At 43.3% G+C, this 15,463-nt stretch overlaps 1 protein-coding gene across 13 annotated transcripts in view; it reads right to left on the reverse strand.

The window, feature by feature from the left end:
• Nucleotides 1-15,463, reverse strand: part of ZDHHC20 (zinc finger DHHC-type palmitoyltransferase 20) — a 109,672-nt gene that overhangs the window by 45,349 nt on the left and 48,860 nt on the right. For all 13 annotated transcript variants that reach the window (XM_059684217.1, XM_059684222.1, XM_059684213.1 and 10 more), the window contains 3 exons: nt 15,077-15,146; nt 13,039-13,071; nt 10,902-11,022 (listed from right to left, as the gene is read on the reverse strand). In XM_059684217.1, the coding sequence (XP_059540200.1) occupies nt 10,902-11,022; nt 13,039-13,071; nt 15,077-15,146 (224 nt within the window). The remainder of the gene's footprint in view (nt 1-10,901; nt 11,023-13,038; nt 13,072-15,076; nt 15,147-15,463) is intronic.

The raw sequence follows: 15,463 nt of genomic DNA on the forward strand, positions 1-15,463 counted from the left end.
ACTATGACCTCCCAGTTCATAGGTCAATGTTGAACCACCTAGCCACACTGGCTGGGCAATGTCTTTATCTTGCCCAATAGCTCTGGGTAGGACTTCCAATATTATGTTGAATAAACAAGTGAGCATCCTTGTCTTGTTCATTATCTTAGAAGAACAGCACTCATTTTTTCCACAGTTGATGTTAGCTGTGCACTTATATATATAAACTAGAGGCCCGGTGCACAAAAATTTGTGCACTTGGGGGGGAGGGAAGCTCCCTCAGCCCGGCCTGTGCCCTCTCACAGTCTGGGACCCCTCGGGAGATAACGACCTGCTGCCTTAGGCCTGCTCCCGGGTGGCAGAGGGCAGGCCCAATCCCTAGGTGCAGCCCCTGGTCGGGCTCAGAGCAGGGCCGACTGGGGAGTTGGGCCGCCACCCCCTGTCATGAACAGAGCAGGTCGTATCGGGAGGTTGCAATGCCACCCTCAGTCACGCTCAGGGTAGGGCCGATTGGGGGGTTGGGGCACCGCCCCCTGTCACACTCAAGGCAGGGTCGATGGGGAGGTTGTGGCGCCACCCCCTGTCACGCACAGAGCAGGGCCAATCAGGGGGTTGGGGCGCTGCCCCCTGTCACGCACAGAGCAGGGCCCATCAGGGGGGTTGGGGCTCCATACCCTGTCACACACAGAGACGGGCCCATCAGGGGGTTGGGGAGCTCCCCCCTGTCACGCACAAAGCAGGGCGGATCAGGGGGTTAGGGTGCCGCCCTCTATCACCCACAGAGGAGGGCCGATCAGGGGGTTGGGGCGCTGCCACTCTCACACTCAGGGCAGGGCCGATGGGGAGGTTATGGCTTTACCCCGCCACACACAGAGCAGGGCCCGTTGGGTGCGGGGGGATTGGGGCCCCACACCCTGTCACACACAGAGCCGCAGGGTGATCAGGGGGTTGGGGAGCTCCCCCCTATCAGGCACAGAGCAGGGATGATCAGGGGTTTGGGGTGCCTTCCCCTGTCACGAACAGAGCAGGGCAGATAGGGAGGTTGTGGCCCCGCACCCTGTCACACACAGAGCTGCAGGGCGATCAGGGGGTTTGGGCACTGCACCGTCACACTGATCCCGGTGCTGGGAGGCCTCTCAGCTCAGCTAATCCCTACGCTGGGAGGCCTTGCGGCTCTGCTGATCCCGGTGCTGGGAGGCATATTACCTTTTACTATATAGGATAGAGGCCTGTTGCACGGGTGGGGGCCGGCTGGTTTGCCCTGAAGGGTGTTCTGGATCAGGGTGGGGGTCCCCACTGGGGTGCCTGGCCAGCCTGGATGAGAGGATGATGGCTGTTTGCAGCTGGTCACACACCCTTCAGGGTGGGGGTCCCCACTGGGGTGCCTGGCCAGTCTGGGTGAGGGGCTGAGGGCTGTTTTCAGGCTGGCGGGTGACTGAAGCTCCCAACTGCTCCTTTTTTTCTTTTTCTTTTTTATTCTGGGCCAGCTTTAGCTCTGGCTCCAGCTCTGAGGCCTCTGCTACTGAAAGCAGGTATCTGGTTTGTTTGGGTTCTATAATCGAAACACTGTATCAACTCCAGCTCTGAGATCCCCGTGGGCTGAAAGCAGGTTTCTGGGGTTTTGTTTAGCTTCTATATTTGTAACAATGTTTCAAACTGCAGAGGCCGGCAACGGCAGGCGGGGAACGTTGGTTTCCTCCGTCACTGAAGCAAGCAAGCCTCATGTTAGTTTCAAACTGCCTGGCTGCCGGCTGCCATCTTGGCTGGCAGTTAATTTGCATATCTCACTGATTAGCCAATGGGAAGGGTAGCGGATGTACGCTAATTACCATGTTTCTCTTTTATTATATAGGATATAGCCTTTATTATGGTTCAGTATGTTCCCTCTATGCCCACTTTGTTGAGTTTTGTATACAGAGTTGAATTTTAACAAATGTCTTTTTCTGACTCTATTAAGATGAACATGATTTTTATCCTTCATTGTGTTAATGTGGTATATCACACTGATGAATTTGTAGATGGTGAAGCATCCCTGGAATAAATCTCACTTGATCATGGTGTATGATTCTTTTAAAGCATTACTGAATTTGCTAATATTCTGTGGAAAGAGTTTTGTATCTATATTCACCAAGGATGTTAGCATGTAATTTTTTCTTGTAGTGACCTTGTCTGGTTTCTGTGTCAGAGTAGTGCTGGCCTCATAAAGTGAGTTTGGAACTATTCCCTCTTCTTCCATTTACTGGAAAAGTTTAAGGCAGGAGTTAGTTCTTTAAATATTTGGTGAAATTTATCAGTGAAGCCATCTAGTCCTGAACTTTTCTTTGGGGGGCAGGGAGGCTTTCGATGACCGATTCAATCTCCTTTTTAGTAATTAGTCTGTGCAGATTTTCTAATTCATCATAATTCAGTGTTGGAAGGTTGTATGGTTCTAAGAACTTATCCATTTCTTCTAAGTTGTCTAATACTTGGCATATAATTGTTCATAATAGTTTCTTATAATCCTCTGTATTTCTGTGGTATCAGTTGTAATGTCTCCTCTTTCATTTTTTAATTTTATTTGAGTCCTGTCTTATTCTTGGTGCGTCTCGGTAACGGTTTGTTTATTTCTGTTTCTCTTTACAAAAACCAGCTCTGATTTTCACTAATCTTTTCTATTTTCTTTTTAAGTCTATTTCATTGATTTCTGATCTATTTTTTTAAATTTGTAGACGTTAGTTGAACTTTTTGTTTATTGTTGAAAGTATTATATATGTCCCTTTTCCTCCCACAGACCCCTTCAACCCCGCCCCCTGCCTTCACCACCCTATTGTCTATGACAATGGGTTATGCATATATGCATACAAGTTCTTTCGTTGATCACCTCCCACCCATCCACACTCACCCTCACCTGCCTTCCCTCTGAGATTACCCACATTGTTCCATATCTCTGGAACCACTCCATTCATGAGTTTGTTAATTAGATTCCACATGAGTGAGATCATGTGATACTTATCTTTTTCTGACTGGCTTACTTCATTTAGCGTGACACTCTCAAGGTCCCTCCATGCTGTCTCAAAGGGTAAGATATCCTTCTTTTATACTGCTGCATAGTATTCCATGGTATAAATGTACCACAGCTTCTTTCCCACTCATCTACTGATGCGGACTTGGGCTGTTTCCAGATCTTAGCTATTGTAAATTGTGCTGCTATGACTATAGGGATGCATACATTCTTTCTAATTGGTGTTTCCGGTTTCTTAGGATATATTCCTAGAAGTGGAATCACTGGGTCAAATGGCAGTTCCATATTTAGTTTTTTGAGGAAACTCCATACTGTTTTTCATAATGGCTGCACCAGTCTGCATTCCCACCAGCTGTACTAGGGTTCCCTTTTCTCCACATCCTCATCAGTGCTTGTCATTTGTTGATGGTAGCTGTTCTGACAGGTGTGAGGTAATACCTCATTGATCCTGGGAACGTGTCTGTGTAGCATCCACTTACTCCACCACCATTTTTAATCTCCCTGGTAGCTGAATTCTGAATGAACCCTGATCTGATTTTTGTTATTTCCTTCTTCCTGCTGACTTTGGCTTCATTTGTTCTTTGTTTCCTAGTTCTTTTTTTTTTTAATTAAATCTTTATTGTTCAGATTATTACATTTGTTCCTTTTTTTTCCCCCCCATTAACTCCCCTCCTCCCAGTTCCCGCCCCACCCTCCGCCCTCACTCCCCACCCACTGTCCTCATCCATAGGTGCACGATTTTTGTCCAGTCTCTTCCCACATCTCCCACACCCCTTTCCCCCCCAAGAATAGTCAGTCCATTCCCTTTCTATGTCCCTGATTCTATTATAATCAACAGTTCATTCTGTTCATCAGATTATTTATTCACTTGATTCTTAGATTCACTTGTTGATAGATGCATATTTGTTGTTCATAATTTGTATCTTTACCTTTTTCTTCCTCTTCCTCTTCTTAAAGGATACCTTTCAGCATTTCATATAATCCTGGTTTGGTGGTGATGAACTCCTTTAGCTTTTCCTTATCTGTGAAGCTCTTTATCTGACCTTCAATTCTGAATGATAGCTTTGCTGGATAAAGTAATCTTGGTTGTAGGTTCTTGGTATTCATCACTTTGAATATTTCTTGCCACTCCCTTCTGGCCTGCAAAGTTTCTGTTGAGAATCAGCTGACAGTCGTATGGGTATTCCCTTGTAGGTAACTGAGTTTCTTTCTCTTGCTGTTTTTAAGATTCTCTCTTTATCTTTTGCTCTTGGCATTTTAATTATGATGTGTCTTGGTGTGGTCCTCTTTGGATTCCTTTTGTTTGGGGTTCTCCGAGCTTCTTGGACCTGTAAGTCCATTTCTTTCACCAGGTGGGGGAAGTTTTCTGTCATTATTTCTTCAAATAGGTTTTCAATATCTTGGTCTCTCTCATCTTCTGGCACCCCTATAATTCTGATGTTGGTATGCTTGAAGCTGTCCCAGAGGCTCCTTACACTATCCTCGCATTTTTGGATTCTTTTTTCATTTTGCTTTTCCGGTTGGATGTTTTTTGCTTCCTCGCATTTCAAATCATTGACTTGATTCTTGCGCTCCTCTGGTCTGCTGTCGGGCGTCTGTATAGTATTCGTTATTTCAGTCCGTGTGTGCTTAATTTCTAGTTGGTTCCCCAATATAAGATCGAGGGTCTTATTAGTTTTCGTGTAGATCTCATTAAGTTTATCGGCAGCTTCTAAACAGTTCTTGAGAGACCTTAAAAGTGTGGTTCTGAACTCTATTTCTTCCATTGACAATTTTGTCCTGTTTCTTTGTCTCCGCATTTTGTTATGCTTCCTTGGTGCACCCCCTAGTGGTCTTTGTTCGCAGTCTTATAGATAAATCTTGATTGTTGTAGCTAATTCCAGGGAGGGTTTGACCTCCAGGCCAAGTGGCTATGAGAGTCAGCTATGAGTGTCAGCAGTGAGAGAACTTCTGTCCTCTAGGGAGGTGCTAATCTAGCCTTTGCCTGAGGCTATCCGGCAAATGCCTTTGCCTGAGGCTATCCGGCAAATGCCTCTGTGCAGGGCTTGGGCGGGGCGGGTCGCACAGGATCAACAGGGTGGGCCGGAGAGAGCAGTTATGGCGGCTCTCAGTCCTGTCCCCAGGGGCTCTGCCTCTCTGAGTCCCAGCACCCGCTGCAAAGCTCGGAGAGAAAGCTGCACTCGCTCTGACCGAAGCCAGACAGTCCCGCTTCTCCCGTTTGAGTCTGGGTCCCTAAAGACTCGCCAGGATCTGGTGCTCAGAGTCTGCGACTCCCTCCCGATTGAAAACAACAACCGCGCCCTCCGCCGCCAGCCCGCTCCGCGCACTCCGCACCTCAGAATTTGACTTCAGCACTGCGCCTCCTCTGAGTGTCCGTATGCGTTTCTCTTTCCTCCTAGTTGTAGGACTTCCACTCAGCCAGCGTTCCTGTGGTTCTGGGTGATGTCCCTTCCGTTTTTTGGTTTCACTTTTGAAGTAGTTGTTCAAAGCAGCAAACTCCGGCGTTAACCTATGCCGCCATCTTGGTGCTTGTTTCCTAGTTCTTAAGTTTTGAAGTTGCATTGAGATCTTTCTTAATTCTTAACGTAGGTGCTTATCACTATGAACTTCCCTCTATGAATTGCTTTTGCTGCATTCTGTAAGTTTTGGTGTGTTTTACTTCCATTTTCATTTGTCCCAAGATATTTTTTAATATCTCCTTTGATCCACTGGTTGTTCAGTACCATTTAATGTACACTTACGTGTGAATTTCCCAGTTGTCTTCTTGTAAATGACTTCTAGTTTTATACCATTGTGGTTGGAAAAGATGCTTTGTATGATTTCAATCTTCTTAAATTTATTAAGACTTGTTTTTTTTTACTAAAAAAGATCTATTATTTAGATCTTTGAGAATGTTCCATGTGTGCTTAAGAAGAATGTGTATTCTGTGGGTGTTTTTTTTTCCTTTCTTTTTTTTTTTTATTGCTTAAAGTATTACAAAGGGTATTACATATGTGTCCATTTCCCCCCACCCCCGCCCTAGACAGTCCCCTAGCCTCCCCTATCACCCAGTGTCTTATGTCCATTGGTTATGCTTATATGCATGCATACAAGTCCTTTAGTTGATCTCTTACCCCCCTACCTCCTGCCCCCCAACCCTCCCCGGCCTTCCCGCTGCAGTTTGACAATCTGTTTGAGGCAGCTCTGCCTCTGTATCTATTATTGTTCAAAAGTTTATAATGGTCTCTATTGTCCATGAATGAGTGAGATCATGTGGTATTTTTCCTTTATTGACTGGCTTATTTCACTTAGCATAATGCTCTCCAGTTCCATCCATGACATTGCAAATGGTAAGAGTTCCTTCCTTTTTAGAGCAGCATATATTCCATCGTGTAGATGTACCACAGTTTTCTAATCCATTCATCTACTGATGGGCACTTAGGCTGTTTCCAGATCTTAGCTATGGTGAATTGTGCTGCTATGAACATAGGGGTGCATATATCCTTTCTGATTGGTGTTTCTGGTTTCTTGGGATATATTCCTAGGAGTGGGATCACAGGGTCAAATGGGAGTTCCATTTTCAGTTTTTTAAGGAAACTCCATACTGTCTTCCATAGTGGCTGCACTAGTCTGCATTCCCACCAGCAGTGCACAAGTGTTCCTTTTTCTCCACATCCTCTCCAGCACTTGTCGTTTGTTGATTTGTTGATGATAGCCAGTCTGACAGGTGTGAGATGGTACCTCATTGCTGTTTTGATTTGCATCTCTCGGATGATTAGTGACTTTGAGCATGTTTTCATATGTCTCTTGGCTTTCTGAATGTCCTCTTTTGAAAGGTGTCTATTTAGGTCCTTTGCCCATTTTTTGATTGGATTGTTTATCTTTCTTTTGTTAAGTTGTATGAGTTCCCTATAAATTTTGGAGATTAGGCCCTTATCAGATATGTCATTGGCAAATATGTTTTCCCACACAGTGGGTTTTCTCGTTGTTTTGTTGATGGTTTCTTTTGCTGTGCAGAAGCTTTTTATTTTGATGTAGTCCCATTTGTTCATTTTTTCTTTAGTTTCAAGTGCCCTAGGAGCTGTATCAGTGAAGAAATTGCTTCGGCATATGTCTGAGATTTTGTTGCCTTTGGATTCTTCTAGAATTTTTATGGTTTCCCGTCGTACATTTAAGTCCTTTATCCATTTTGAGTTTATTTTTGTGTATGGTGTAAGTTGGTGGTCTAGTTTCATTTTCTTGCATATATCTGTCCAATTTTCCCAGCACCATTTATTGAAGAGACTATCTTGGCTCCATTGTATGTTCTTTCTGTGGTTTTTTGATGGAGTGTTCACTACATGTGTGTTGAGTACATGTGGACTAAGGTGTCATTTGAGGTAGATGTTTCTTTTTTTTAAAAACATTTTTATTTTTATTTATTTTTAATATATTTTTATTGATTTGAGAGAGGGAGGGAGGGAGGAGGAGGAGAGAGAGAGAGAGAGAGAGAGAGAGAGATCAATGATGAGAATCATTGATTGGCTGTCTTCTGCATGCCCCCTACTGGGGATGGAGCCTGCAACCCAGGCATGTGTCCTTGACTGGAATCAAACCCGGGACCCTTCAGTCCGCAGGCTGACGCTCTATCCATTGAGCCAAACCAGCTACGGTGAGGTAGATGTTTCTTTATTGACTTTTTGTTTGGATGATCTATCCACTGATTAAAGTGGGGTATTAAAGTCCCCTGCTATTATTGTATTGCTGTCTATATCTCCTTTTTGAAAATATTTTTTAAATTTATTTCAGAGAGAGGAAGGGAGAGGGAGAGAGGAGATAGAAATATCAATGATGAGAGAAAATCATCAATTGGCTGCCTCCTGCCTGCAACACGGGCATGTGCCGTGACTGGGAATGGAACTGTGACCTCCTGGTTCATAGGTCAATACTCAATCACTGCACAACACCAGCCAGGCTATATCTCCTTTTAAGTCTGTTAATATAATATTTGCTTTATATATTTAGGTGCTCCTGTGTTGTGTGCATAAATGTTCTTCTCTCAGATATCCACTAACTTAAGGTCTTTCCTCAAAACTTCTTACTGAGGTCTACCTGATCACTCTTTTTAATGCTGCAACCTGCACCTATCCTACCCACTCTCATACACTTGCCAAATCCCTTACCCTACTTTTATTTTCTTCACAGCATTTACTTTCTAATATATAATTTACTTATTTATTATGTTATTTGATTCCTTCTTCCAAAGACATTACTCTTTGTTTTGTTCACTGATATATCCCAAGTGCCTAGAATACTGCCTGGCACATTATAGGTGGTAAGTAAATATTTGTTGAACAAATGAAGAAAAAGGTAGATTTAAGTTTACTAGACTTTCTTAACATGATTAACCTAAAAAAGTTAATATTCCTTAATTAATAAATCATTACATGCAAACAGTGCTGAAGTTTCTGATAAAGAAATGTGAAATTCTATAATTTGGACTTCATTCATCTGGCACTGAATCCTTTTCCTTTAAATAGGGCCATTGAGTATGGTTAAGTAGGTTGTAAACTGAACAAAGATACCAAGGTAGGGAAACAATAGAGGCTAAAATTCATTAGGTTAAGACCACATAGATATGGGGTGCTCTTTTTAACATGCTCAAAGGCAAGGTCAGCATTCCCTGGTTTTAAATACCCAAATTTTAAACATCTAATGATGTTTTAAATAAAATCCTTCCAAAATGTATTAGGTATTTCATGAAAAAATAACTGTGTTTTATGACTTGAGCCTTTAATTATGTTCTTCCCAACTGTGATTATGAATAACAAGTCATAGTGGTAAGTATCTGTATGTTGGAATAGACAGATGTCAGTTAAAATTCTGGCTTCCAATACTATTAAATATGTTACCTTGGGTAGTTATCTAACTTCTCTATCCTCATTTTCCAACTCTGAAAATTGGAATAATAATAATAGCCCCTCTGCATTAAGTATACTTTCTTATTTTCTATGTTCTTGATGCTCTGATATCTTGGGCCTTGCTGACTGGGAAGAAACTGTCACTGCCAGGGCTATCTAATTCTTAAGAGACGGCAAAGAATGTATCTCTCATGTACAAACCAACCAGTTAGAGTCCAAATTCCAAACCACCCCCTCTGCCTGACTCTTACACTCTAGGATGCAATATTCCCCTGCCCTAGAGTTAAGTATCAGACAACCAGGAACAGCCTGTATTCCCAGAGAGTACTGAATTATTCAAACTGGTTAATTAGAAATCCCCGTGCCCTACAATGCCCTGCCTTTCCTGCAGAAACCACAATAAAGGCGCTGGGCTTGCCCCTTCTGCTTACTGCATGACCCCAGTGCTTCCCTGTGTGGCTCTGTGTGGTATAGCACAGTATGGCATGCCTCTGCCCTTGGGAACTGTGAGCGACAAACTATCCTTTCAATGGTAATTACCTCCTTATCTGTTGGCTTCACCATACCTGAATAATAACAAAACCTGTATTTTAAAACACCTTCAGAGGGTTTTTAGGAATAAATTCCTAAAGTACTTTTTTTTTTAATCCTCACTTGAGGATATTTTTTCCATTGCTTTTCAGAGTGGAAGGGAAGGAGGGGAAAGAGGGGGGGAGAGAGAAACATCAATGTGAGACACACTGACTGGTTGCCTCCTGCAAGCACCCCAACAGGGGTCGGGGATCGAACTGCAACCCAAGTACATACCCTTGACCGGGAATCGAACCCATGACCCTTTTGGTGTGTGGGCCAACATTCTAACCACTGAGTAACACAGGCCAGGGCCAAAAGTACTTTTCAACCACAACAACCCCCCTTTCAAAATCAAAGAATTAAATGTGAAAACACAAACAAAAATTCCAGAAGAAATTTATAGCAAACAAACTAAAGCCAGGAATCATAAATACAAAGTACTGTTTTTAAATTTTAAAAACCGTTAAAATTGGAAATCATTAAAAAAGTACTGCTTTAGCCCTGACTGGTTTGGCTCAGTGGATAGAGCATTGGCCTGAAGACTGAAGGGTCCCAGGTTCGATTCGGGTCAAGGGCATGTACCTTGGTTGTGGGCACATCCCCAGTGGGGGGCGTGCAGGAGGCAGCTGATTGATGTTTCTCTCTCATCTAGCTCTCTGTCCCTCTCCCTTCATCTCTGTAAAAAATCAATAAAATATATATATTTTTAAAAAGTACTGCTTAAAAATATAAAACTTTGATTTGATAAAAAAAAAAGCAGGGTTATCCTATATAATAAAAGCCTAATATGCAAATCGACCAAATGGCAGAATGACCGGTGGAACAACCAGTTGCTATGGTGCGCACTGACCACCAGGGGGCAGACGCTCAACGCAGAAGCTACCACGAGTTTGCAGGCCCCAGGCTAGCCAAGGTGAGTGCCAGCGTGGGTCCCCTGATCGCCACACTGGTCACCCCACAGATTGGCCCTGATCGCTGGCCAGGCCTAGGGACCCTACACATGCACAAATTTCATGCATCGGGCCTCTAGTAAGATATAAAATGAAAATGTGGAAAAAAACATTTGCAACTCATGATAGAAAAAGGATTAATGTCTATACAGATATGACAGAGATTAGTGATTATATAGACTTGAGAATATCAGTTTTATTACTATAAAACTTCAGTAAGTCTCATCAACTCAAATAAAAGCAATTACTTCCCTAAAATTGTTATGTCCACTATTAAGAGTGTGACTGAAAACAGTTTAGAGCACTAAAAAGAAGCTCACTACATCCTGTTTTTCATTTACTTAAAGTAAACATGTATATATGTAGGAAAATATTACCCTGTTTGCTCTCTGATCCATTATATATTCTAATTAGTAAAATTAAAATAAAGTATACCTACTTGTAATAAAGAATAAATTATTTATGAATAGAGCATTTTAAAAAGTCTTAAACATGTTTTAGGATAAAAAAAAGACTTACCGTCCAAAATTTTATAAAGTACTGTAAAACTGTTGTAGCCACGAACAGGCAATATAATAAGGAATACAATAAAAACAGCAGGAAGAATTTGTAATTAGAAAATCCCACACAGTTATTCACCCTAGAAGAATAAAGAAGGTCACACTGTAAAAATAAGACAAATCATAAACTCACAGAAACAAAAATTAGAATGTTTGCCAGGGGCTGAGGGAGGGGAAATGAGAAGATGTTTAATGGGTACAGAGTTTCAGTTTTGCAAGATCAAAAAGTTCTGAAGACTGGTTGCACAATATGAACATACTTCACAATACTAAACTGAACTTAGAAATGGTTAAGATGGTAAAATGTATGTTGTTTTTTTCTAATCTAGACTAATAAAAGAGAAAAATGGTAATTGGCGTACGATGCTACCCTTTTCATTGGCTAATCAGGGCTATATGCAAATTAACTGCCAACTAAGATTGGCAGTTAACTGCCAACAAGATGGCGGTTAATTTGCATATGTAGGCACAATGCAGGGAGGCGAAAGGGAAAGCAGGAAGAAGCCCCCTGCCACTGACAGTGATCGGAAACCCAGGGGGGAGCTAAGAGCTGGGGGGCAGCGCAAAGGCGGCCATGGGGCCGCCTTTGCGCTGCCCCCCAGCCATGATCAGAGAATCAGGTGCCTTTTCCGCCCTGGCCAGTGATAGCAGGAAGTAGGGGTGGAGCCAGCGATGGGAGCTGGGCACGGTCAAAGCTGGCAGTCCCGGGAGCTAGGGGTCCCTTGCCTGGGCCTAAAGCGGAGCCCACAGTCACGGGGCCGCTGCAGCTGCGGGTTCCCGCTGCCCGGGCCAGACGCCTAGGCCAGAGGTGTTAGGCCTGGGCAGGGGTGGAGCCTGCAATGCGGGGAGCTGGGGGTCCCCTGCCCAGGCCTGACACCTCTGCCGGAGGCCTCAGGCCTGGTCAAGGGGCTGATCCGGTGATTGGTGATCGGAGGGTGATGAGGGTCAACTCCTCTGGCCGAGGCATCAGGCCTGGGCGGGGGGCGGAGCTGGGGATTGGGGGGATATGATGGTCCCCTTGCCCAGGCCTGAAGCCTGGGTCAGAGGCGTCAGGCTTGGGCGGGGGGTGGAGCAAGCAATCAGAGGGAGATGGGGGTCCCCTGCTCAGGCATGATTCCTGGGCCAGAGGCCTCAGGCCTGGGCGGGGGTCAGAGCCAGTGATCGGGGCGAGATGGGGGTCCCCTGTCCAAGCCTGACGCCTCTAGCAGAGGCGTCAGGCCTGGGCAAGGGGCCGATCCTGCGATTGGAGGGTGATGGGGATCAACGCCTGAGGGCTCTCCCCCCGCCCCCACACACACACCCAGTGCACGAATTTCGTGCACTGGGCCCTTAGTCATAATGATAAACAAGACATTTCAAAAAAACTTAATCATTATTATTAGGAAATGGGTCATTGGAAAGTAGGGAGCAATGTCTTAATTGTGAATGTGTTTTTAATAAATTCCATAAGGAACTGGGAAATTTAATATTAATTCTTAATATATAATTATTTGGATTATCAATATCAATATATTTTTAAAGGAAAACATTTAGTATAAACATGTATATAAATAGATCAATCTTATCCTATATAGTAAAGAGGTAATAAGCAAACTGACCGTCATACCCTCGCACAAGATGGCTGGCAAGGGAGGGCAGTTGTGGGCAATCAGGCCATCAGGAGAGGGCAGTTAAGGGAAACCAGGCCTGCGAGGGAGGGCAGTTGGGGGCGACCGGGCCAGAGGGGAGGGTAGTTAGGGGCAACCGGGCTGGCAGGAGAGTGGTTAGGGGTCAATCAGGCTGGCAGGCAGAAGCAGTTAGGGGCAATAAGGCAGGCAGGCAGGCGAGCGGTTGGGAGCCAGCAGTCCCGGATTGTGAGAGGGATGTCTAACTGCCGGTTTAGGCCCGAGGGATTGGGCCTAAAGCGGCAGTCAGACATCCCCTGAGGGGTCCAGATTGGAGAGGGTGCAGGCTCGGCTGAGGGACACCCCCCCCCAGTGTACGAATTTCGTGCACCAGGCCTCTAGTTGTATATAAGTAATTAAGTTGATCTTGAAAATTTTTCTCCTTCCCACCTCTCCACCCTTATATGTGACTTCCTCTGTGTTTATACATACCAAGGACAGTGATGATCCATCTTAAGAATACATCTAAAAAACAAATAAACATAATTCTCATTGTTGATAATTTTTTCCCTTACATTTTTCTCTTTACAAATACATCTTAGAAAAACCAACCAAGTAAGCATTAGATTAATTTTCTGATATTTTCCCCAATACTTTCATAGGTAAAAGGTAATAGTTTTCTGCCTTGGACCACATCAAGAGACAGACATTTTAACATACAGATATGATGCACTTGGTACATTGGCTAGTCCAGCTCACAAATCAGCTAAGGGAAATGAAATGAAATACAGACAATCCCTATTTTAAATCTGTGCAAGTCATAAAAAGAAAACTTTAGAAGCAACTATGTTAAAATATTAATACTGATGGGCTTATATGTGATTATTTTTAAACATCCTATATAATAAAAGCCTAATATGCAAATCAACCGAACGGTGGAACGACCAGATGCTATGATGTGCACTGACCACCAGGGGGCAGATGCTCAACGCAGGAGCTGCCCCCAGCCTGCAGGACCAACGGTGGTGGCCGGGGGCAGGGCTGGCGAGTGGGCAGCACCAGGCCAGCCAAGGCGGGTGCCAGCGGGGGCCCCCCCAATTGCCCCACCAGTCACCCCACAGATTAGTCCTGATTGCCAGCCAGGCCTAGGGACCCTACCCGTGCATGAATTTCATACACCAGGCCTCTAGTATTTTATAAAATTCTATCCATGGATAAGCATTTAATTATTTTTATAATTAAAAAAAAATCTCAAAATTTGCCTCCCTGCCAGAATATGTAATCTATCTATATATATAAAAGCCAAAGCAAACATTCGATCGGTAGCTATGACTCACACTGACCACCAGGGGGCAGATGCTCTGACTGATAGGCTAGCTTGCTGCTGAGGTCCAGCCAATCGGGACTGGGCAAAATGGGCCGGACATGCCCTGGAGCCTTCCCGAGGCCCTCCCCGGCCCCGATCATGCACTAGGCCTTTTGTATATTTATAAAGTCAGACCACAGATCATCTCCATTAACATAATAAATGATAAAGTTAAACCCAGAAGGTTAAATAACTTGTCTAACTCAAGTTCAAGAATTAACTGGGATTCCCAAACTGGGGATCTTTCCTTCCAACACATTATCTTCTAACAAGTGCACAGGAATAAAATCTTTTAAGTTTTTTCTGGGAACAACGTTACAGATTAAAATTAAAGAAATATTTTTTTGTGTGTGGCTTGTTAGGTTTTAATATCAACATTTATAATAAAAAACAAAAAAATTAACATTTTAATCCAGGAAATAGTTATTCTTAAGGGGGTAATTGCTTACTTGTTCATCAACATTATATTAAGCATAAACATAAAAAATATATTTAAAGAAAACTCCATCAAGTCCTGGCTGGGTGGCTCAGTGGGTGGAAACATCATCCCATACACCAAAAGTTTATGGGGTTCAATTCCTGGTCAGGACACATACCTAGGTTGTGGGTTTGATCCCCAGTTGGGGATCATATGGGAGGCAACCAATCAATGTTTTTCTCTCTCTCTCTCTCTCTCTCTCTCTCTCTCTCTCTCTCTCTCTCTCTCTCTTTCTTCCTCTCTCTAATAACATATATCCTCAGGTAAGGATTAAAAAAAAAAAGAAAATTCCATCAACCAGTACAGGAACTATTATTAAAGATTACGCCAAAGTATATTCTAGCTTATGGAAATATTAATGTTAGCCCACATATACAGTGGGGCCTTGACTTACGAGTGTCCCGACTAACGAGTTTTTTGAGATACCAGCTGTCTCTTGGCAGATTATTTGCATTGAGTTGACAGAGTCATTTGAGTTAACAAGCTCCTTAACGAGCTCCTTTACGAGCTCGGTCTCAGAATGAATTAAACTCATAAGTCAAGGCCCCACTGTATAGCAAATAATGGGAGAGGATGAAGTCTTTTTGCTAAGTATAAAGCATATAAAATGTCCCTTCCCCTTCTGTTCTCCTGTCACCAATTTCCAATGCTGGGGTTAAAGGAAAGCAAATGAAGGTAACACTTACATGTCACATGCTGAGCAGTGATGCGCCCGATCAGGTTTAATCAACTGACATCTTTCACAATATCTGATGGCTACATTTAAGAATTAAAAGGTGTTAAAGGTTATACAACTTTAGTTAATTTGACTATAAAATTTGCTTTCATTCTTCTATAAATAACTCTGGGGAAATGGACAACTAATAACTCTGCCATCAGTTTTGATACTAGTTGGCCCAATGACTAGCTGATGACCTTGGGCCAGTAACTTACATTCTAAGAGCCTCTGTTTCCTCTTCTGTAAATGTAAACAATATCAATTATAATGAACTAGTTTTCAGATTAAAATAAAACCTCTGAACATAGCAGATTCTCAATAAAGCAGTTATCACTATAATAAAAATATTATTTTT

The sequence above is a fragment of the Myotis daubentonii genome, chromosome 2 (genome assembly GCF_963259705.1).
Source record: "Myotis daubentonii chromosome 2, mMyoDau2.1, whole genome shotgun sequence".
In the NCBI taxonomy this organism is placed as follows: domain Eukaryota; kingdom Metazoa; phylum Chordata; class Mammalia; order Chiroptera; family Vespertilionidae; genus Myotis; species Myotis daubentonii.